Genomic DNA, 24,124 nt, shown 5'->3' on the forward strand with positions numbered 1-24,124 from the left:
GACATGAGGCTCAAACTCATGAGCTGTGTGATCATGACCTGAGCCGAAATTGGCCACTTAACTGACTGAGCCACGCAGGCACCCCTTAAATGTTTATTTTTGAGAGAGTGCACGTGCTTATGCTTGAATGTGCTTGAATGGGAGAGGGGCAGAGAGAGAGGGAGACAGAGGATCCAAAGGGGGCTCCATGCAGAGAGCCTGATGTGGGGCTTGAACTCACGAACTATGAGATCATAACCTGAGCTAAAGTCAGATGCTTAACCAACTGAGCTACTCATGCTCCCCATGGTTCAATTTTTAAGATACAAATTTGTTTTTCTGAAGAGGTCATGTTATATTTTTTGGGAATGTTAGCATCCTCATAAGTCTGATAAACTTTTCTAAGAATTATTAATGCCCAAATGTTAAGTAATATACTTTTGTTTATTCAATTTATATTAAATTAAGAGTTGTCTAGGTTAATATCAAGCCTCCCTCGCCATAAAGAAATTTATTGGAAGTGAGGTAGACACAAAGGCACAGGAAGACAAGACCTATCTTGACATAACTTTTCCCTAATGGGGCAGTGGGAGTGCAGTGCTTGTCAGAGTTGAGAAAATGGCCAAATCTTGGTATAGTACAATCTGTGGCATAAGGACTTATGTCCTTATTCCGGAAGAACTAGCAGTAACAACACGTATGTTTCTGCTTAATGGAATTTGTATATACAGATCTTCCTCAACTTATGGTGGAGTTACATGGTGATAAACCTAGTGTAGGTTGAAATTTTCCTAAGTCAAAATGCATTTAATACACCTACCGAACATTATAGCTTAGTCTAGCCTACCTTAAGTGTGCTCAGAACATTTACGTTAGCCTACAGGTGGACAACATCTGACACAAAGCCCTGTGTATAATAAATTGTTGAATATCTTACATGTAAGTTATTGAATACTGTACTGAAAGTGAAAAACAGAATAGTTGTGGGTACAGAATAGTTCTAAGCATATCAGTTGTTTTGTGATCACATGGCTGACTGGAAGCTGTGGCTCTTAGCTGCTGCCCAGCATCATGAGATAATGCATGTCGCTTGACTGGGAAAAGATCAGAATTTGAAGTACAGTTTCCCTTGAATGTATATTGTTTTTGCATCATTGTAAAGTTAAGATATCTTAAATCATTGTAAGTTGGGGGTTCTGTGTGTGTGTGTGTGTGTGTGTGTGTGTGTCAATTTAAATTTATTTTGAAATATGTGTATATATGTATATATATATGTATATATGTGTATATATATGTATATACATATATATATTACATTATAATTTAAATTTATTTTGAAATATATGTATATATATGTATATACATATATTTTTATATATTACAACCATAGGTCAGTATAGTTTTTCTTACAAATGTGGAGTTTTCTGAAGGGTTCTGAAAAGAGGATATAATTATATAGTTTTATTTGAAAATAAAGGATATTCTGATAAAACTCTTATCTGCTTCATTTTTAGATTCTTAGAAAATAATTTCAATTTATATGAAGCAAATGAAGGCAAAGATTGTTCCCATATTATATAAATATTAGATATTAGTATCTTGTGGACTTTATAATTAATAAGTCATGTTTTTATAATTCTAGGCCCTATTTTATGGGTGGGGAAATCACTCTAAAGGGAAATATAATTTGCAGTTTTATAGTGAGTTTGTGATAACATTGGTGGCATGGTGATGGTTCCCTTTACTATAAAGAAAATAATTTTAAAATTTAATTATTAAAAATATTTGTTTTGTGTGTCTTTTGTTCATATCATTAATGTAAGTACTATCCTTTATATATTACCTATAAATTGCTTGAATGTTTTGGTTTTAGGTCTTTACCAAATTTCTCCCTTTTCTCCTCTATAGTCTATTCTGAGTCTCTCAGAACATCCTTTGAAGGTTCCTGATGAGTCACTCTTCCTAAATAGTGGTGGAGATTCCTTAAAGTCCATACGGCTCCTCAATGAGATTGAAAAACTAGTTGGCACATCAATACCTGGGCTTCTGGAAATTATTCTTAGCAGTTCCATTTTAGAGATTTACAATCACGTCCTTCAAACGGTGTTTCCAGATGAAGATCTGCTATTTAGCAAGAATTATGCCATGAAAAGAAAATTCAGCGATATTAATCAAGAGGAAATCAGTGGAAAATCTTTACCTCAGAAATCTGTCCTGACTTTAAGTTGTGACAATGAGCTAGCTGCTTTTATTGCAGTGAGCAGAGGGAGTCAGATTTTGTCTCTGAATTCGGAGTTTTTAACTAAGTTAGGACTTGGCTCTTCAGCCCGTTCTTCCGATTTAATTTCACAGACTAACATTCAGAATGTGACAAGCCTAAATCCTCCAGCTCTTACTGGGAAGTCAAAAGATCCATCCTGTGTTGCAGAAGTTTCTCACGAGGGAACATCTGTGATAGAAGCCAAGAAAATGGAGCTTCATGTGAGGTGGAGGACGGACACAGGCAAATGTGTGGATGCTTCCCCTCTGGTTGTCATCTCCGCTGCTGCTAAGTCCTCTGTAACTGTGTACATTGGCTCCCATTCCTACAGAATGATGGCAGTTGACCTTTACTCTGGGAAGGTGAAATGGGAACAGATTTTGGGAGGTCGAATTGAATCCTCAGCATGTGTATCTAAGTGTGGAAACTTTATTGTAGTGGGTAAGTTTCCATATGATAATGCTAGTAGGAACAAGTTAAATTTAAAAATCTATGTATGGTAGCTTTGGTTGTTGTCAATTATGGTTACCCACGTGCTAATTCACAGTGTGGGTCTTGGGTCATAGTCTCTGGATTTGAACCTAGCTCTAAAACTGTTATCAGCTTTGTGAACTTTGACAAGTTGCTGGACCTTTTAGGACCTTAGTGTTCTTATGACCTTTAGGACTTAGTGTTCTTAGTTTTATAATAAATAAAACCCGTTGCATCACAAATTGTCCCCAAACTTAATGGTTTAGGGTAGCAAATATCTCACAGTTTCTGAGGTCAGGAATTTAGGAGCAGCGTAGCTGGGAGTCCTGGCTGAGGGTTTCCCATGTGGCTGCAGCCATCTGAAGGCTTGACTGGGCTGAAAAATCTTCCAAGACAGCTATCTCATACTGCTGCTGGCAGAAGGCTTCAGTTCTTAGCCGGTTCGTGGCAGGAAGCTTCTGTTCTTGTCACATGGACCTCTCTGTAGGCTGCTTGAGTGCTCTCACAACCTGGCAGCTGACTTCCCTCAGACTGAGTGGGGGAGGGGGGCCGGTGGGGAGGGGAGGAGCAAGGCAGTACTTTTAGGACCTCGTTTCCAAAGTTGCATACCATCATTTTTGCTTGTGTTCATTAGAAGCACATCATTAAGCCTGGCCTATACTCAAGGGGAGGGGAATTTAGGCTCCATCTCTTGAAAGTAAAAGTGTCAGAGAATTTGTGGACAGATTTTAAAACCAGTACAATCATCATAGAGCTTTTGTTTGTTTGTTTGTTTTTATTTTAATTCCAGTGTGGCTAACACAGTGTTATATTAGTTTCAGGTGTACAATAGAGTAATTCAACAATTTTATATGTTACATAGTATTCGTCATAAGTGTATTCTTAATCCCCATCCCCTATTTTACCCATCCCCCCACCCAGCTCCCCTCTGGTGACCATCAGTTTGTTCTCTCTAGTTAAGTATCTGTTTCTTGGTTTGTCTCTTTTTTCCAGTTTGCTCATTTGTTTTGCTTCTTAAATTCCACATACATCATAGAGCTTTTGAGAGGATTGAGATAATTGCTTATAAATCCTTTAGTACATTGCTAGGTACAGACTGAGGGCTCATTAAGTGTTGTTAGCTACTAGCTGCTAATCATTTTCATTAAAGTATAGGTGACTTTTACTTTACTAAATATGGGGTCCAGGTGTAATGCCTCTCCTTGACTACCATTGTCTTTACTCCCCCTACTACATTAAGTTTTACTTTATATGCTTGTGGAATCTTGTGCTGAGTGCTTAGGAATATGCCTCCCTACTTGTGCTATCCTAGCTAGGATCTACTTGAATCTGAGTTTGATCCTTCCCTTTTGACCACATACATTTTGAAAATATGCTACAGGGAACTTTCAGTTATATATGTCAATGAGCATGAATAATTTCCATCCATGAAAGTCAGCTTGTTGAAGTTACTGTTTGCATCCCAAGTTTCTAGACTCAAAGCCTGGGACACATGGGGGTCTAGACATTTTTAAATTAAGATCTAATTTATATACAGGAAAACTTGCCCTCTTTAGTTTACAGTTCTGTGTTTTGACAAATGTGTACTGTCATGTAACCACTACCAAATTAAGAGTTCATTACTCAAAAGGTCTGTGTCACTTGTAGGCTTCCCTTCCCCTACCCCTAACCCCAGGCAACCACTGATCTGTTTTCTGTCCCACTAGTTTTACATTTTCTAATTTTTGCTTTTGAGTCTGGCTTCTCCTACTTAGCATGTGTTTGAGATTCATCCTTATTACTGAATGTATCCAGTTTCTTTTTATTGCTGAATATTCTGTTGTCTGGACAAATCATACTCTATTCACATTTGGGTTGTTTCCAGTTTTTCACAATTACAAATAAGACTGATATAAGCATTTGTAAGCAGGATATTATATGAATATAAGTTTTTAATTTCACTTGGGTCAGTACCTAGGAGGGGGAGATTATGCAGTAAGTATAGCTTTAACTTTGTAAGAAATTGCCAAAATATTTTCCTGGTGACTGAGCCATTTTGCCTTCCGACCACCAGTGTATGAGAGGTCCAGCTGTTCCACATCCATGCTAGTACTTGGTATTGTCAGTTTGAAAATCTTTTTATTTTAGCCAGTCAGATTGTTATGGTGTAGTATTTCATTATGGCTTCATTTTTTATTTTAGAGAGAGTGAGCAGGGGAGAGGGGCAGAGGGAGAGAGAGAGAGCATCTTAAGGAGGCTCCATGCTCAGTGCAGAGTCAGATGTGGGGCTCAATCCCATGACTCTGGGATCATGACTTGAGCTGCAATCAAAAGTCAGACATTCATTATGGTTTTTTGTTTCTTTGTTTATTTATTTTTTTTTTTAATTTTTTTTTTCAACGTTTATTTCTTTTTGGGACAGAGAGAGACAGAGCATGAACGGGGGAGGGGCAGAGAGAGAGGGAGACACAGAATCGGAAACAAGCTCCAGGCTCTGAGCCGTCAGCCCAGAGCCCGACGCGGGGCTCGAACTCACGGACCGCGAGATCGTGACCTGGCTGAAGTCGGACGCTCAACCGACTGCGCCACCCAGGCGCCCCTGTTTCTTTGTTTAGATTGTTAAGTTTATTTATTTTGAGAGAGAGGGAGAGGGAGAGAGGGAATCCCAAGCAGGCTTCACATTGACAGTGCACAGCTCGAACCCACAAACTGTGAGATCATGACCTGAGCCAAAGTCAGACACTTAACTGAGTTAAAACTGTGGTTTTAATTTGCATTTCCCTAGTGACTAATGATGTATTTTTTATGAATTTATTTGCCATCTGTGTATCTTTTATGACTTTTCAGATTTTTTGCCCATTTTTTAAATTGTTATATTTGTTTTCTTGTTGGGATCTGAGAATATTATGTATTCTGGATACAAGCCCCTTATCTATAAGTGTTTTGCATGTTTTCTCCTAGGCTGTGGCTTTTTTTTTTTTCTTTCTTTCATTAACATAATGCCTTTTGAAGAGAAGTTCTTAATTTTAATGAAGTCTAGTTTATCATTTATTTTCTTTTCTGGATCATGCTTTTGGTGTCCTAGCCAAGAAAGTTTTGCCTGACCCAAGGTCACAAAGATTTTCTTCTGGAAATGAACTGAAGGAAATTTTTCATTACCCAACTGAGTCCTGGGGTACTTCACTGTGTAGGACATTTTTCTTCACCATAACTAAGAAGGCCACTTTCTTGCTACTAAGTAGTAACTGCTAGAAAGAAAACAGCACTGCAGTTACTCTGGAATTGGGCCTCAAATGAGCAGCAGTGGTTATATGGATAGGCAGAGTCATGTAAAGAGTGGTGGACCAGTGCCCAAAATCAGCTTGCCCTGATTTACATCCACTGCAGGGAACTTGAGTGATCTTCACTCTGTAGGTTTTGACCACGCCTACTGTCGCCTGAGTTATTCTGGCTACACCAAGTCAGGAACTCCTGCCCTAGCTTCTCACCTGTTGTAGCAGTTTGGGAAAAGCAGTCTGCTATAGTAGTTAAGTGCATAGGCTCTGAAGCTGGACTTCTTAGATTCAAATCCTGGCTCACCCACATGTCAGCTGAGTAGTTTTACCCTAGTAAAACTGTCTGTGCTTCCTTTTGTCATCTGTAAACTGCAGATATAACACTTCACAAGGTAAAAGCTCAATAAATGTTAGCTATTGTTAATGTTAGCATTTCTTGAACACCTGTGCACTGGGTATTCATATTATCTTTTTAAAAAATATTTTATTTATTTATCTTGAGAAAGAAAGAGCAAGTGGAGGAGAGGCAGAGATGGAGAGAGAAAGGATCCCAAGCAGGCTGTGCATCATCAGCACAGAGCCCAATATGGGGCCCAATGCAGAGCCCGACACTCACGAACCATGAGATCATGACCTGAGCCAAAATCAAGAGTTGGATGCTCAACCAACTAAGCCATGCAGGCGCCCTTTAATCCATGTTATCTTAATTATTACAATAACACTGGAGTAGATGTGTCCACATGCAAGAGAAAATCTGAGGCTCAGCGATGCTGGGTAATTTGCCCAATGATGGCCATGAAGAGATTTGATTCCAGGTCTGTCAAAGCCTCTCTTCTGCACTGTGCTTCATTGTTTTCTCAGTAGTGAAGCACTTTATGGTACTTTAAAAACAAAATGAGGTATACCTACTAGTAGGTATTTTTACAAGTGATTACTATTTGGTTTTCTGCTTTACATTGCTGAAGTTTAAACCTGAGCTGAACATAGTAGTACACATAAAGAGCGTCAAATATAAATAAATGGTCATGGTTTAGGCTAAAGAATTATTCTCTGGTGATGTATCTAAATCTCCTCTTTTGTATTTTGTTTCCCAACAGGCTGTTATAATGGGTTAGTTTATGTTCTGAAAAGTAATAGTGGAGAAGAATACTGGATGTTTACTACCAAGGATGCTGTCAAAAGCTCAGCAACCATGGATCCAACCACAGGACTCCTTTACATTGGATCTCATGACCAGCATGCATATGCTTTAGATATTTATGTGAGAAACCTCATCAGTTTCTTATAAGCTTAGAAGAGTAGGACACTGTCAAGTGCTCTTGACTAAGGGGGGGCCGGTATTCACTCTTCCCTAAGTTTAGCATTGCGGTCTGGGAAGAATGAGTTAATTAACAGTCTTAATATCTTAAGACATTTTTAACATCCTTACCAGATTTTCACAAATAAATTTGTTACTCAGAGTTTTTAAATCTAAAGAGCTTAGAATTACCATCTTGACAATATAAAGAATCACAAAGGGAAAAATATCAATAAGACCTGATAAGTTGGGGAAAACCATTTGAAGCAAATGTGACAGAGTTAAGATTCATTTATAAGAATAAATGGAAGAACAAACACAAATTATAAACACATGGAAAAATAAACAAGGGATATAAACATAAAAGACCCCAAAGAAGAAGTGTCTAGTAAATGTATTTAAATGTTTCCTATCTTTAGTAATCAAAGGATTGAAAATTTAAACTACATGATAGATAACCAGATAGTATTAGACCAGAATATGTTAAATGCTGGTTGAGGGGGTGGTGCATTGTAACTAGTGAAGTCTCTGAAGAAAACAGTTGGGCCACAGCTAACTTCATATCCTTTGATTCAGTAAAATTCTTCTTCTAGGATTCTATCCTGCCAAAGTAATCAGAAACATGGACAGTTATGTGCACCGAGATGTCTATTACTAGGTTTTGTTTATGATACCATGAAATTAGTTTGAAACAAGTTTCAGTGATAAGGTAGAGAAATAATTTTATGTTCAGATGAGATATTATGCATTAAAGTTTTAGAGTTTTACCATGTAAATGAGCTAAATTAGATGCCAGTATATATTCAGAATGATCTCAAGTATATTAAACTATTGTATGTCCCAAAAAGATCAAAAGGGAAAATGCTGAAATATTTACAGTGGTTCTCTCTGGGTGGTCTTTGTAATCTTTATACTAACTTGAATCTCTACAGTGAGACTGTATTACTTTTATACTAAGAATAAAAATTTACATTAATTAAATAGAGGTGATATGAGAAATCAGATATGTAGATTTGTTAACCACCAGCAGAAACCAATTAATTTGTTTTCTTATTTGCAGAAAAAGAAGTGTGTTTGGAAGTTAAAATGTGGAGGAACTGTCTTTTCGTCCCCTTGTTTGAGCCTGATACCACATCATTTATATGTGGCTACACTGGGAGGCCTGTTACTGGCTATAAATCCTGTAGGCATAAAATAACATATATTGATTTTATTATTTGTCTTGAATGTTTTATTTTTGCTTTGAATTCTGAAAAATTGAAGTATTTTTAAAAAATTTTAATTTTATTAATTTATTTTGAGAGAGACAGAGACCGTGTGAGTGGGGGAGGGGCAGAGAGAGGGAGACCGAGAATCCCTATCAGGCTCCACACTGCCAGTGCAGAGCCCAGTGCGGGGCCCGAACCCATGAAACCGTGAGATGTTGACTTGAGCCAAAACCAAGAGTCAGATGCTTAACTGACTGAGCCACCCAGGTGCCCCCTAAAGTAGTTTTTAATTAACTATAGTCCAGCTTTCACTGGACCAGAACTCCTTAAAAATGATTGATATGAAGATAGAAGTTCTATGTATGTCTTTGATCTGTTTTTTTTTAAATTGGTAGAATTTTCTCAGTCATATTAAAACTTAGAATAGTTTAAGGATAGATCTTATGTTGTAATTATATCCTGGTTTTGTACGTTTTTATCTCACCTCTTATAAAGAGCACTGATTAATTTTATAGCTGTGTATATGTATGCTAGCTTCATTTATGATATCAGCATGCCATTATAGCACTTTCTCATGTTTATAACTTTGCCCCTGGGAGATTTTATGAGTTTGTTTCATAAAGGGTAATTGATTAGTAATATAATTTAAATGCTGTGAATTGCTTTTGCTCATGGCAGGCCACTGGGAACACAGTTTGGAAACATTCCTGTGGAAAACCACTCTTTTCTTCTCCACGGTGTTGCCTACAGTATATTTGTATTGGCTGTGTAGATGGAAATTTACTCTGCTTTACTCACTTTGGAGAACAGGTAAAAAATTTCTGGTTCCGTTTTACATTATCTTTCTCAAAGTCATAATAGTTGGTGACAACTGAAGTAAAATTGTAAACATCATCATTTAAGTCATTGTATTGAAAACTAGTTTGATTTTAATTGTCAAGCCACAGGTTTCTTAACTTTGGAATGAGAGTATAGTAGATTGAAAAGATTCAAACACTGTTTTATTTGTGCCCTCCCCCAATTTTTTTTAAAGTTTATTTATTTTGACAGAAAGAGTAAGTGGGGTAGGGAGGGAGAGAAAGAATGCTAAGCAGGTTCTGTGCTGGTAGCACAGAGCTGGATGCAGGGCTTGAACTTATGAACGTGACCTGATCATGAGCTGAGATACAGTTAGACACTTAACCAACTGAGCCATCCAGGCACCCTGCCCTCCCCCAATTTTAAAAACTTGACCAGTTTTGGGGCGTCTGGGTGGCTCAGTCAGTTGAGCGTCCGACTTTGGCTCAGGTCATGATCTTATGGTTCATGAGTTCGAGCGCCCTGTTGGGCTCTGTGCTGACAGCTCAGAGCCTGGTACCTGCCTTGGATTCTCTCTCTCTCTCTCTGTCCCTCCCCCACTCATGCTTTGTCTATCAAAAATAAACATTAAACAAAAACTTTACCAGTTTTTAGGCAATTTTATTATAATTTCTATTGAGGTGTTGAACATTTATTTTGAGAGAGAAAGAGAGAGCATGAGTGGGTTAAGGGCAGACAGAGAGAGATGGAATCCCAGGCAGGCTCCGTGCTGCCAGCACAGAGCCTGATGTGGGGCTCGAACTCACAAAACTGAAATCATGACCTGAGCCGAAATCAAGAATCTCACACATTTAACTGACTGAGCCACCCCGGCACCTCAAGGTTTGAACATTTAAAGATGCCCCTGCTTTTTCTATGAAAACCAAAATAGGTGGCATAACCCAAATTGCATTGTATGAAGTGCCATCTTCAACTTCATGACTGGCAGGGTAGGCTTCTTCTGCATTACATTAGGTCTTTTTTTGGGGGTGGGGGGGAGGATAATCTCCACTTCTTTATCCACAAGTGACTATCACTGGTGGCCCAACTGCTGCTGTAGGTTTGATGTTGGGGACTATTTGTATACTTGAGAGAGTGCTAAATCCACCCTGAGTTAGCCCAGTGGTGGCCAGTGTTGCTCTGGTGCTTTTTATTCTACTTTCACTCTGCCTGGCCTGGCAGTTCCTTGATGTGGGACAATTACTTTGTGATGAGATCTTTTATGATGTTCACTTAATATTTTTACTTACAAAATAATTTGAACATATTCTCACCTTTAGATTCCTAAGAAGTAAGAAGAGGCAGATACTGTTACTCCTATTTTTTTGGGTGAACCATAGATGAAAATGATTTTTCCAAGTGGACAGAATTAAGATTACAAATCCTGTTTCATGAAGATGCCCACTGTTCTCATTTTGTTTGCTTTTTATTCTGCTTTTACTGTAAACACTACCTTAGACTTGTGCCTTTTCCTTGTTTTCTTCAAAATATTGGCCGACAGGTTTGTCTATGGTACCTTTAAAATAAGTAGAGAGTATATATCCACAGGCAGACACACAACTCATGGCTTTTTGTTTAAACCTTTAATTTGAATTATTGCACATAAATTTTCCTTTTCAGTCACTTCCATCTTCTTACATTAGGAGAATAGAACAAGATCTAGTTTTTAATAAGATACATTGAAAACCGAGTGTAGTTTTATCTTTGAACTTAGTGTCTCTGAACATAATAGTAATAGCTTGCTCTTGAATGGGGTTCAAATTAGTTTTATTTCATCATATTCTGCATAGCAGTGACTCATGTAGTAAGAACACTCCAGTGTATTTTGTTCTAGATTTTACCACTGGGAAGAGAGGTATAATTTGAGAATGCTACTTTTCAGAAAAAGCCATTATTTCCTCTCTCTGTGTGTAGTTACCATTTAATAGCTTACATTGCTTACATTTTTATTAAGAATTTCCTAAAGCTTTACAGGACAATTGTTGAACTTAGATGAATTATTTTTGCCTTTCTCGTCCTTCAGGTTTGGCAGTTCTCTACCAGTGAACCAATCTTTTCATCCCCATGTACCTCAGCATCAGAGCAAGAAATATTTTTTGGTTCCCATGATTGCTTTATCTACTGTTGTAATATGAAAGGTCACCTCCAGTGGAAATTTGAAACTACTTCCCAGGTGTATGCAACACCGTTTGCTTTCTGTTACCAAGATTGTAGCAATGAAATGTTGCTGGCAGCAGCATCTACTGATGGGAAACTGTGGATCTTGGAATCTAAGAGTGGACGATTGCAAAGTGTGTATGAACTTCCTGGACAAGTCTTTTCTTCTCCTGTGGTCTGGGAATCAATGATTCTTATTGGATGTAGAAATAATTATGTTTATTGTCTGGATTTGTTGGGTGGACATCAAATATAATCAAGTACAGTCCTTATTCGATTATCTGAGATATCTGAAAATATTTTATCGTTACAGAACATTTGGATTAGTCTTATTTTATACTAAAGATTATTTTTGCTTAAGAAACTTGTCTATGATACTTGATTGGAGAATGATCATATTTTACTTCCTATAGCGGAACAAATGCTTTTAAAAGGAATTACAGAACAAAAACATCAATTTATTTAGTAGCACTCTTTGAATTAGGCTATGGATATTTTACTTTGGGCTTTTTTCTTTTTTTTTATAGACTTCTGTGAAAAAGAAGATCAGAGTTTACTTGGTGGGTTAAAAACTCAGTCCATGATGTAATACACCATTTACTTATTTACAGTGAGATCTATTAATGAAAGGTTTTCAGAGGTAGGATGTTTTTTATCAAATTAGGTTCCTTATTTAGTATGTTTAAGTGAACAAAATACCAGTATTGAACTATATCTATGTATATATTTCTCTCTCTTCCTATAATAGTTCCTTTGATTTATCCTCTTTTTTCCATTTTTGATATACAAATCTTGATGAATATTTTTGTGTCTGTATTTCTCAATTTATTAGATTTTGTGATTGTATGTCCTTTTTTCACTGGCTTGGAGGTAGGAAACACAACAAAAACCAGGAAAGAAAAAACTCTATGTACTTTTAAGTGTCCTGATTCTCTTAATGTGTATGGTTTGGGGCTGGACCTGCTTCTCCAGTGCCATAGTCCTTTGCTTATACCTGCATTTGCTTGGTATGAAGTTGCCCCCGGTGAATTATAGCTCCTCCTGAGAGCCAGGCCCTGTATGCAGTCTCCTCTTGCACCTGGGCTTGGTCCATGATTTGCTTTAACCAACAGAATGCAGTGGAGGTGACACTAATGTCACTTCTGAGCCCAAGATTTAAGAAGGGCTGGGCACTTGTGCTCTCATGGGATCCCAGAGCTGCCACATGAGAAGTTTGGCAGCTAGACGGAGAGGCCATGTCGTGAGGGAATGGCCCTGACGTTTACTAAGAAAACCAAGGAAGCCAGAGAACCAAGGACAGGTGAAGCCCCACACATGCATTCCAGCCAGCCCCCAGCTATTCAGGCCATTCTGGTGCCAGACATTTAATTTCTCACCCATAGAATCCTGAGAAATAATAAAATGGCAGTTGTTTTAAGCCACTAAGTTTTAGGGTAGTATGTTAGAGTAGGGAGTTTTAGGTGGTAGCAGCAGGGATCACTGGAGCAGAAGTTATGTCATCTTCTTTTCCATGTCACTTAAATTACTCAGATGAAAAAATGTCTCAATTTTCCTTGAAATTTCACGATATATTAGCTCAGGTAATAAAGCAGCTTTTTTTTTTTTTTTTTTTTTTTGCTATGGTACTATGAATTTAGCCACTAGTGGTAGTAATAATAATAACTATTTAGGGCATATTACATCCCAGACACTTGTGCTCAGGCACTTAAAGTAACAAACATGTATCCTGTTGTTCACCTTCCCTTTTCTACAGTCAACTGTGGTATCATTTAACTGGTCCATTTATTCGTCAGTAAAGTCTCAACTATCAGACATGCCAGAGTCCTTGGTTGCAAGCTATAGAAGTCAACTTAGGCTATTTTAAGCAGAAAAGAATTTTTAAAAAGAATATTGAATAGCTTGGAGAATTGCAACAAGGGCTAGAGCTATACAGCCAGGAATAATGAATGCCTGAAATCAGCATGACTGTGGCCTGGAGAAGACACAGCTGCTGTTCTTGAACCTCTAAATGCTCAGACCACTAATGCTAGATAGACAGTTACCCACCACCGTCAGACTTCCTCATTAATTTCAACTGGGAGACAAATTCAGAGTCTCTTCCAATTTTAAGTGAAACAGGTTCCATGCCCCTGATAGAGTACAGGAAAGCACATATCGGGCATTTCATCTTTGGTGGTGGGAGGTGAGTGCAAGACCCATGAGTTGGGAGATTTCCCCAAACCTAGAGTGGGGATTGAGGTACAGACTGGTCAAAAAGAACAACATCTCTTCTGCCAAGTTTTAGATCAGTGCTTCTTAAATCTTTTTTTTTTTTTTTTTGAGAGTGAGAGACATAGAGGGAGACAGAATCTCACAAGGGACAGAGAGAGTGCGGAGCCCAAAGTGGGGTTCAAACTCACGAACCATGAGATCATGACCTGAGCCAAAGTCGATGCTTAACCAACTGTACCACCCAGATGCCCCCAGTGCTTCTTAAATCTTAATGTATTAACCACCTGAAGCTCTTGTTAGAGTGAAATGCACGTTAACAGTTGAGAGGGCTGAAAGTGTGTTTTGTTGGGCCATAATGGAACCTGAGGCAAAAAGAAAAATCAGCAATACTGATCCTGTCCTTATTTAAAATTTTGATAATTGTTCATGTTGGAATTTGTATGAATTTTTATTTTATTAAGTAATCTCTAGGCCCAGTGTAGGGCTTGAGCCTACAATCCTGAGATCAAGAGTCACATGTTCTACCGACTGAGCCAGCCAGGCGCCCCAAGTACTAATATATATAGTACATATATATAATATACATTATATATAGTACCTATATATAATATACATTATATATAACATATAATGTATATATATTGTATATATATAATGCATATATTTGTATATAATTGTATATATAATGTATATTATATATATACATACATACTATATATACTATATATATAATACTGTATGAAAATAGTATTTTTCTTGATTACATAGTTTGTGGCACCCAAGATGAATGCCTCACATCACTCACTTGGCCCTAGTGCAGGCCTGTGAGTCAGTAGGTCTGGCCTGGGACCCTAAGCTGCCTTTCACAAGGTCTCAGCTCTCTCAGCTCCAGCCACTGTTGCTGTTCTGGGGCCCATGTGTTGTGTAAGGAGGCTGTAGGATTGTTTTGTCTGGGATGCAGATCATTCAATTCCAATTTAGGACGGAGATAAACATTTTATTTGCCCCTACTCATTACTTATCTCTAAAACACCTAGTAAAAAATATAAGGTAGCACATAAAATGCCTTGAAATTTCTCTTTCTCAACAAAAGCTATATGAGTTTGCTTATAGTCATTGAAAATAGTAAAAACTTCAACTTGAAAAGGAAATTCCATCAGTGCTGAAGATCTTGTATGTATTTTTTATTGAAAGATCTCTTTCCTTCAATAATGGACATTTTACATTAAAACTTTATACAACCAAAAATCTCAAAATAATATTAAAATCACACTAAGATATTTTTCATTGTTGTCTCTACTTAATTTTATTATTGGTTAAAAATATTGCAAGACACTGTAACTAATGTTTCTGCTTTAAAATAAGCAATTAAACTAAATGTCACAAGAAGAGACAATGAATACATACTATAATTTGCTGATAACTGGCTAAAATGATAATAGTAATTAATGTGTAAGAAACAATTGCACTTGAAAAATTAAAAAAGTAAACAAAAACTCTCTATATATGTTTATGAACAGAGTTAATCTGTTAACCTTGCCAAGAGAAGTATGTGTTTCAAGTTTAAAAAAAAATTTAACATAGCAATCATTGATTTAAAAAAAAAAGTGTTTTTGTTTTGAATTTCCCCCATAGTTTGTTAATCAGAAAAGACTGCAGCACAACTAAAGCAAAATAACACTTCATTGGTATTTAGTGCAATTTGGAGTCATTTTACATGAAATATTAAACATGTACCCTTCAGGAAGTGGTTGAAAGTAAGTGCTCTGTCCCTTTCCCCAGTGTACTCTTAACTTCTAAAGACTTTCATAAGAGCTTTGTGACTAAGGTGTTTCTCCTATGTGGTATGTGAGCCAGTAGAGAGTTGACTCTTCTAAGTATTCTTCTTCAGTGATCTGATTTCTTCCCCCTGTTCTCCACCCTTACTGTGGTATTATCCAAAGCTGGCAGGATGAAAGACAAAGTTTGGAAGAATTACTGTAGCACTAGAATACCAGGGCTCTAGGTGGAAAGACTGCCATTCAAAAGGGTGTTATGTTAGTAATGAAATCACTGAAAACTAACAAATGCCTACATGTTTGATTTAGAAATGAACATCAGTGTGGAAAACATGCATTGGAATATTAATTGCTTTCCACAGGAATAAAAAAAATCAAGTTACACTGATTCTTAACAGTCTGATCCAGTATATATAATATTAAATCCGACTTGCAAGAGTACAGCTATCCGCTTGACCACACTTGCCAGTTGCTACCATGAGGTTGAGCCATCATTTCCAGAAGATGCCTTCTATATGGTAAATGACAGAATAATAACAGCACATTGCATGTTGAGGGAGCTCAGCATGATGGATACTGATAAAATGTGTTTTTGTAGGAGAGGAAAAAGGAATGTGATTCCCCTTGCACTGAGTGAAGGATGTGTACTTGTACTGTGGAGTCAGAATCTTAAGAAAAGTTGAATATGCCGGCACCATGAAATAGAAAGTGTGGGTTTGCTGGTATGTCTATGCTTCATGCTTGCCATGTCCCTTCTTTGGACCACATGTGTGGAGCAACAAGGCCACTTTAGACTCTGAGATGTTTTTTAAAGGTAGCAAGGTGAATGCTCAAAATTATAAATGCTCTTGAACATTTGACTCTAAATATGAATCATTCAATTACGATAAAGAAAGAAACTTTCCATAGGAAGTCCTTAGTACAAAGGCTCCAAATCTTGGCTTCCTGTCAATTTTCCCTAAAGACCTAAGGGAATATTCAGAGATATGTAATGTCAGTAGCCTCTCCTATCTTGTAATAAATGGCTGGTTTGGGGGATGGGTTATTTTTCCTCTCTCACTTTTGCTTTTTGGGGTGAAATGAGCCTCCCTTTCAGAGTTTTAAAAGCTAGATTACACTGGAAGCAGTTTATCCCAAGGTTCTCAACCTTTGGGATGTATCAGAATTCGTCTGAAGAGTTTTGCCAGAATAGACAGTCCTGGCCCATCCTCAAAGGATCTAATTTGGTAGGTAGGACTGGGATGGAGCCAGGACATCTTAAGTACCACTGCACTAGATGGGGATTCTCAGAGATGGAAAGAGAATATGTTGCTTCCTTTCTTCATGATGGTAGATAAAAATGTTGCCTAGGAGCCAACTGGGCCAAATGTTTAATATGTTCTTAAGGGAGTCCTGGTGTGGCAGGACCTGTAGAATAGCAGTGTGGTGGACATGTGCATGTTACAGTTTCAGACCAGGGAGAATTCAGAAAAGCAGACACGGAAAGAGGTGGCAGCCAGACTGTTATGATACCTAGTTACTCACTGCATTCAGGAGAATGGGAATTATTGTTTCTATCTATATGATCCTTTCTTTCACCATTACCGTAGAAAAGGAAAGAAACCACCAAACAAATGGTAGGGTAAACTGGAGTAGAGAATCACAAACCATTACAAATATTGGCAAAAGGACATGTTGTTCTAAATGGTGTGCGGGTGTGTTATGTGTGGAGCGCTGTAGAATGGGCATGGTAGGCTCTTGTAAGAAGTTCTTAGTTTGGAGATTTTACTTCGTGTGGTCCCTCGGATGGAATTTTCTCTTGAGAACGAGGAGAAGCTCAAGGCACCAGGACCTAGGATTGTGCAAATACACTCTTTACAAGGAACGCCACCAGTTCCGTTTCTAAACAATTATTTTAGAGCCTATAAAACATGCTGCTTTTCCCTAGCTTGGTTTCTTTACCTCATATAAAAAATAAATAACAAGGGCAAGAGAAGAGCCAATAACTGGCAACAGGAGTGGGTTAAGAGTCACTCTACTTAATGATCTGTGGACAGTCGCTCCAGGCCTTGGCTTTCCTTTTGGCCAACGCCAGCCAAGCTGGTTCTGTTGACACGGGGGCAGCGTCTGGGGTTGAGAACCTCTTGGTGACTTCTTTGACCAGCGGTGCAGGGGGAGCTGAATCCGAAATCTCCACTGAATCGTGTTTAGAAGGAAAAGAATAAGAATAAAAGTCAGAACCACATTTTGATGTATCAGAAGGGTAAGCTTTCAGGGCCAGCCAACATGGCGGAAAAGTAGGGGGATCCATACTTCCCATGTCTCTCAAACAGACAGTCTAGAAGGAAAAGAGACAGGAGTCTAACAAGGAGACACTGGGACAACCTGACAGGCTGTAGGTGGGTGATTGTGAACTGGGGGAGATAAAACGGGCCGTGTAGGCATGGAGAGGAAGGATCCTCTTCTGCAGAGAGACAAAGGGAAGAGAAAGAGTGGCTGGGGAAGTGTAGGACTGTATCTAGACAAGAGAACAACCTCCGACCAGGATGGAGAGGGATCCCATCTCTAACTCTGGGGCCTTCGTACTGGGGCCAGCTGCCCTGTTTGTGCACCTGGGGAGGAGGGGAGCCACCACCGGGTTCGGGGGCAGGTCAGGGACGCAGTCCACAGTAGGAGAAAGCAGTCCTCTCCCTGAAGTACTGTGGCACAGGACAAAACCAGCTGGGACAACATAGGCGCTTCCCCAGGGCTGGGGCGCATGGAGCGGGAGTTTAAATCCCAGCCAAGTACCAGGGCATGGAAGTTGGCAGAGCGAGACAGACCTCCTCATCTGTGCCCACAGCACAGTGAGGACGGCGCAGTGATTTGGGACACCAGTCAGTGGAGAAGAGGCTGGGAGGTCGCCATTTTTCTCCCCACCACGACCAAGGTGGGGCCTCAGGAATGGGTCCCTGGGGCCCACAGTGGAGGTGGGACCCGCCTACACCAAACCACGCCCCTTCATGCCAGGTAACTGCATGTCTACTGGAGTGGGATAGATGCTGAGGAACCAGATGGCCCCCTCCTCCAGACTAGTGCTGCTGCATTGCCTGGATTAATTCTAGGACAATTCTTGTTATTTAGATATATTCTTCCTTCCTTTTCTCCTTATCTCTTCCCTCCTCTAGACTGGGTACTCTGGTTGTTGGTTTGTTTTAGCAGACATATTTAATCCATTCTCTTGATACATGTTCTACACCACCTCCTTTCCTTTCCCTCTCTGGAATAATCAAGCCTATAGTTTCTCTAGATAACTTTATCTTCATTTCTTTTTCTCTGCCTCCTCCCTTATTTTCCTTGCTCTCTCTCTGAATTAAGCTATTTAGTCTCTCTGCCTGGTCAATGTTTATTTTTTCCTTTACCCTGCCCCTGTCATTTCTCTCTTTGTATGTGCTCTTCCATCAGCACCACCTCCACCCTGTTCTTTACTTGTAGCTGGTGTTTCTGGTTTTTTGCTTTTTGATTGTTTTTGTTTGTTTCATTTGTGTGATTGCATGTTTTTCTTTCCTGTTTATCTGTTTTCCTTTCCACAGCTACTTCAAGGAACAAATCAAAGCACACCTGGTGGAGGGTCCAAAACATCACTACAAGTAGGGAAATAAAATAACCAAAGTTACAACAACAGAGAGCAAGTAACTCTCCAAAACACACCTCCTGAAGGGCCAGGCCCTGGACAGTGTATGACCTCCTCTTTAATAAAGCAGTGCTCACAGGTGCAGAGCACATAACAAGCTTTTAAAACTCACAAGGGATAGAAAACTAGCAGAAATGACGAAACGGAAGAATTCTCAAATTCCAGGAAGGAGTGGCCACTAAAGAATTGATCAAAACAGATATAAGCAATAGAAATGAACAAGAATTTAGAAAAATAGTCATAAGATTAATCACTGGGCTTGAAAAAGGCATAGAAGACAGCAGAGAATCTACTGATGCAGAGATCAAGGAACTAAAAAATAGTCATGATGAATTGAAAAATGCTATAAATGAGGTGCAAAATGGAAGCGGTCACAGCATGGATTGAAGAGGCAGAGGGGAGAAGAGGTGAATTAGAAGATAACATGGAAAAAGAGGAAGCTAAGAGATTAAAAAAAAAAAAGTCCAGGATCACCAGTGGAGAATTAGAGAACTAAATGATTCAATCAAATGGAACAATATCCATATCATAGGAGTTCCAGAAGAAGAAGAGAGAGAAAGAAAGGGGCTGAAGGTGTACTTGAACAAATCAGAGCTGAGAACTTTCCCAATCCAGGGAAGGAAACAGACCTTGAAATCCAAGAGGCACAGAGAACTCCCTTCAGATGTAACTTGAATCAATTTACTGCACGACATATCATAATGAAACTGGCAAAATACAAGGATAAAGAGAAAATTCTGAAAGCAGCTAGGGATAAACAGGTCTTAACATACAAAGGTAGACTCATAAGGGTAGTAGCAGACCTATCTACTGGAACTTGGCAGACCAGAAAGGAATGGCAGGAGATCTTCAATGTGATGAACAGGAAAAATATGCAACCAGTAATCCTTTATCCAGCAAGCCTGTCACTCAGAATAGAAGGAGAGATAAAGGTCTTCCCAAACAAAAACTGAAGGAATTCATCCATCACAACTAAATCAGCTCTACAAGAGATCCTAAGGGGGATTCTGTGAGTGAAATGTTACAAGGACCACAAAGTACCAGAGACATCACTACAACCATGAAACCTACAGATAACACAGTGACTCTAAACCCCTATCTTTCAATAATAACACTGAATGTAAATGGACTAAATGCTCCAATCAAAAGACAGAGGGTATCAGAATGGATTAAAAAATAAGACCCATCTATTTCCTGTCTACAAGAGACCCATTTTAGACCTGAGGACACCTTCAGATTGAAATTGAGGTGTTGGAGAACTATCTATCATGTACTGGAAGTCAAAAGAAAGCTGGAAAAGCCATACTTATTTCAGAAACACTAGACTTTAAAGTCCGCAACAAGAGATGAAGAATGGCATTATATAATAATTATGGGGTCTATCCAGCAGGAAGAGCTAACAATTACAAATATCTATGCACTGAATTCGGGAACACCCAAATACATAAAACAATCACAAACATAAGTAATCTTACTGGTAAGAATGTGTTAATTGTAGGGGACTTTAATACTGCACTTATAACAATGGACAGATCATCTAGACAGAAAATCAGTAAAGAAACAATGGCCCTGAATGAAACACTGGACCAGATGGACTTGACAGATACACTTAGAACTCTACATCCTGAAGCAGCAGAATATACTTTCTTCTTGAGTGCACATGGAACATTCTCCAAGCTAGATCACATTCTGGGTTACAAAACAGCCCTCAATAAATATAAAAAAATTGAGATCATACCATTCACACTTCCAGATCACAATGCTATGAAAATTGAAATCAACCACAGGAAAAAGTCTGGAAAATCTCCGAAAGCATGGAGGTTAAATAACATCCTACTAAAGAACGAATGGGTCAACCAGGCATTTAGAGAAAAAATACATGGAGACAAATGAAAACGAAAGCACAACAATCCAAACCCTTTGGGATGCAGCAAAGGCAGTCCTAAGAGGAAAATGGCCTATCTCAAGAAATAAGAAAAATCCCAAATACAAAATCTAACTGCACACCTAAAGGAACTAGAAGCAGAACAGCAAAGACACCTCAAATCCAGCAGAAGAAGAGAGATAATAAAGATCAGAGCAGAAATAAACAATATAGAATCTAAAAAAACTGCAGAGCAGATCAATGAAACCAAGAGTTGGTTTTTTGAAAAAATAAAATTGATAAACCTCTAGCTAGGCTTCTCAAAAAGAAAAGGGAGATGACCCAAATAGATAAAATCATGAATGAAAATGGATGTATTACAACCAATGCCTCAGAAATACAAGCAATTTATCAAGGAATACTATGAAAAATTGTATGCCAGCAAACTGGACAAATGGGAAGAAATAGAAAATTTGAACAGACCCATAACTAGTGAAGAAACTGAATCAGTTATCAAAAATCTCCCAACAAATAAAGAGTCCTGGACCAGTTGGCTTCCCTGGGGAATTCTACCATACATTCAACACAGAGTTGATACCTATCCTCAAGCTGTTCCAAAAAATAGAAATGGAAGGAAAACTTCGGGACTCAACTCATTCTATGAAGCCAGCATTACTTTGATTCCCAAACCAGACAGAAACCCAGCAAAAAAAGAGAACTACAGGCCAATATCCCTGCTGAATATGGATGCAAAAATTCTCAACAAGATACTAGCAAGTCAAATTCAACAGCATATAAAAAGAATTATTCACTATGATCAAGTGGAATTCATTCCTGGGCTGCAGGGCTGGTTCAATATTCGCAAATCAATCAATGTGATACATCACATTAATAGAAGAAAGGAAAAGAACCATATGATCCTGTCAATGGATGCAGAAAAAGCATTTGGCAAAATACAGCATCCTTTTTTAAAAATTTTCTTTTTTTTTGAACGTTTATTTATTTTTGGGACAGAGAGAGACAGAGCATGAACGGGGGAGGGGCAGAGAGAGAGGGAGACACAGAATCGGAAACAGGCTCCAGGCTCCGAGCCATCAGCCCAGAGCCTGACGCGGGGCTCGAACTCACGGACCGCGAGATCGTGACCTGGCTGAAGTCGGACGCTTAACCGACTGTGCCACCCAGGCGCCCCAGCAGCATCCTTTCTTAATAAAAACCGTCAAAGTCAAGATAGAAGGAACATACTTAAACATCATAAAAGCAATTTATGAAAAGCCCACAGCTAATATCATCCTCAATAGGGAAAAACTGAGAGCTTTCCCCCTGAGATCAGGAACATGACAGGGATGTCCACTCTCACTGCTGTTGTTTAACATAGTGTTGGAAGTGCTAGCATCAGCAATCAGACAACAAAATGAAATAAAAGGCATCAGAATTGGCAAAGAAGAGGGCGCCTGGGTGGCTCAGTCAGTTAAATGTCCAACTTTGGCTCAGGTCATGATCTCAGGGTCTGTGAGTTCAAGCCCTGTGTCGGGCTCTGTGCTGACAGCTCAGAGCCTGGAGCCTGCTTCAGATTCTGTGTCTCCTTCTCTTTCTGTCCCTTCCCCACTCACACTCTGTCTCTCTCCCTCTCTCAAAGATAAACATTAAAAAAAAATTAAAAAGAAAAATTGGCAAAGAAGAAGTCAAACTGTCACTTTTCGCAGATGACATGATACTCTACATGGAAAACCCAATAGACTCCACCCAAAAGTCTGCTAGAAGGGATACATGAATTCAGCAAAATTGCAGGGTACAAAATCAATGTATCGAAATCTTGCATTTTTATATACCAATAATGAAGCAACAGAAAGAGAAATAAAGAAACTGATCCCATTTACAATTGCATCAAGAACCATAAAATACCTCGGAATAAACCTAACCAAAGATGTAAAAGAGCTGTATGCTGAAAACTGTAGAAAGTTTATGAAGGAAATTGAAGAAGTCACAAAGAATTGGAAAAACATTCCATGCTCATGGATTGGAAGAATAAATATTATTAAAATGTTAATACTACCAAAAGCAATCTACACATTCAATGTAATCCCAATCAAAATTGCACCAGCATTCTTCTCAAAGCTAGAACAAACAATCCTAAAATTTGTATGGAACCACAAAGACCCTGAATAGCCAAAGTAATATTGAAGAAGAAAACCAAAGCGGGAGGCATCACAATCCCAGACTTTAGCCTCTACTACAAAACTGTAATCATCAAGACTGTATGGTCATTGGCACAAAAACAGACAGACCAATGGAATAGAATAGGGAACCCAGAATTGGACCCACAAATGTATGGCCAACTAGTCTTTGACAAAGCAGGAAAGAACATCCAGTGGAAAAAAGAAAGTCTCTTTAACAAATGGTGCTGGGAGATCTGGACAGCAACATGCAGAAGATTGAAACTAGACCACTTTCTTACAGCATACATAAAAATAAACTCCAAATGGATGAAAGACCTGAATGGGAGATAGGAAACCATCAAAACCCTAGAGGAGAAAGCAGGCAACAACCTCTTTGACCTCAGCTACAACAATTTCATGCTCGACCTGTCTCCAAAGGCAAGGGAATTAAAACAAAGATGAACTATTGGGACCTCATCAAGATAAAAAGTTTCTGCACTGCAAAGGAAACAATCAACAAAACTAAAAGGCAACCAACGGAATGGGAAAAGATATTTGCAAATGACATATTGGATAAAGGGCTAGTATCTAAAATCTATACAGAACTCACCAAACTCCACACCTGAAAAACAAATGATCCAGTGAAGAAATGAAAGACATGAATAGACAGTTCTCCAAACAAGACATCTAGATGGCCAACAGACACCTGAAATGATGCTCAACGTCACTCATCATCAGGGAAGTAAAAATCAAAGCCATGCTGAGATACCACCTCACGCCAGTCAGAGCAGCTAAAATGAACAAATCAGGAAAATATAGATGCTGGCGAGGATGTGGAGAAACGGGAACCCTCTTGCACTGCTAATGGATTCATGCAAACTGGTGCAGCCGCTCTGGAAAACAGTGTGGAGGTTCCTCAAAAAATTAAAAATAGAACTACCCTATGACCCAGCAATAGCACTGCTAGGAATTTAACCAAGGGATACAGAAGTGCTGA

General features: G+C 38.7%; 3 protein-coding genes across 17 annotated transcripts in view; 2 read left to right on the forward strand and 1 right to left on the reverse strand.

Moving 5' to 3' along the window:
• Positions 1-12,376, forward strand: part of AASDH (aminoadipate-semialdehyde dehydrogenase) — a 44,837-nt gene extending 32,461 nt beyond the window's left edge. For 5 of the 6 annotated variants that reach the window (XM_025921516.2, XM_086705005.1, XM_086705006.1 and 2 more), the window contains 5 exons: positions 1,888-2,680; positions 7,062-7,225; positions 8,322-8,444; positions 9,148-9,279; positions 11,330-11,827. In XM_025921516.2, the coding sequence (XP_025777301.1) occupies positions 1,888-2,680; positions 7,062-7,225; positions 8,322-8,444; positions 9,148-9,279; positions 11,330-11,719 (1,602 nt within the window). In that variant the 3' untranslated portion in view covers positions 11,720-11,827. Of the gene's footprint in view, positions 1-1,887; positions 2,681-7,061; positions 7,226-8,321; positions 8,445-9,147; positions 9,280-11,329; positions 11,828-11,990 lie in introns of those variants that run through there. The other variant, XM_086705007.1, reaches the window with a different exon arrangement.
• A 2,467-nt stretch (positions 12,377-14,843) lies between these two features.
• CRACD (capping protein inhibiting regulator of actin dynamics) overlaps positions 14,844-24,124 on the reverse strand; it is a 282,825-nt gene continuing 273,544 nt past the window's right edge. For all 10 annotated transcript variants that reach the window (XM_086704999.1, XM_086704998.1, XM_086705003.1 and 7 more), the window contains one exon: positions 14,844-17,627. In XM_086704999.1, the coding sequence (XP_086561125.1) occupies positions 17,467-17,627 (161 nt within the window). In that variant the 3' untranslated portion in view covers positions 14,844-17,466. The remainder of the gene's footprint in view (positions 17,628-24,124) is intronic.
• On the forward strand, positions 17,623-21,937 carry LOC147581986 (uncharacterized). The gene is made up of 2 exons (XM_086705010.1): positions 17,623-18,440; positions 19,004-21,937. Exons 1-2 carry the CDS (start codon positions 18,190-18,192, stop codon positions 19,062-19,064), a joined length of 312 nt encoding a protein of 103 aa, XP_086561136.1. The 5' UTR covers positions 17,623-18,189; the 3' UTR covers positions 19,065-21,937.

This window comes from Puma concolor, chromosome B1 (assembly GCF_028749965.1).
Source record: "Puma concolor isolate L17-30 chromosome B1, mPumCon1.1.hap2, whole genome shotgun sequence".
Taxonomy (NCBI): domain Eukaryota; kingdom Metazoa; phylum Chordata; class Mammalia; order Carnivora; family Felidae; genus Puma; species Puma concolor.

Bases quoted from the DNA above. Each gene is read 5' to 3' on its own strand.
- LOC147581986 (XM_086705010.1), top strand. From the start codon at position 18,190: ATGGAGCGGGAGTTTAAATCCCAGCCAAGTACCAGGGCATGGAAGTTG. The intron at 18,441-19,003 runs GTAACTGCATGT...TCCTTTCCACAG, and splicing joins ACCACGCCCCTTCATGCCAG to CTACTTCAAGGAACAAATCA.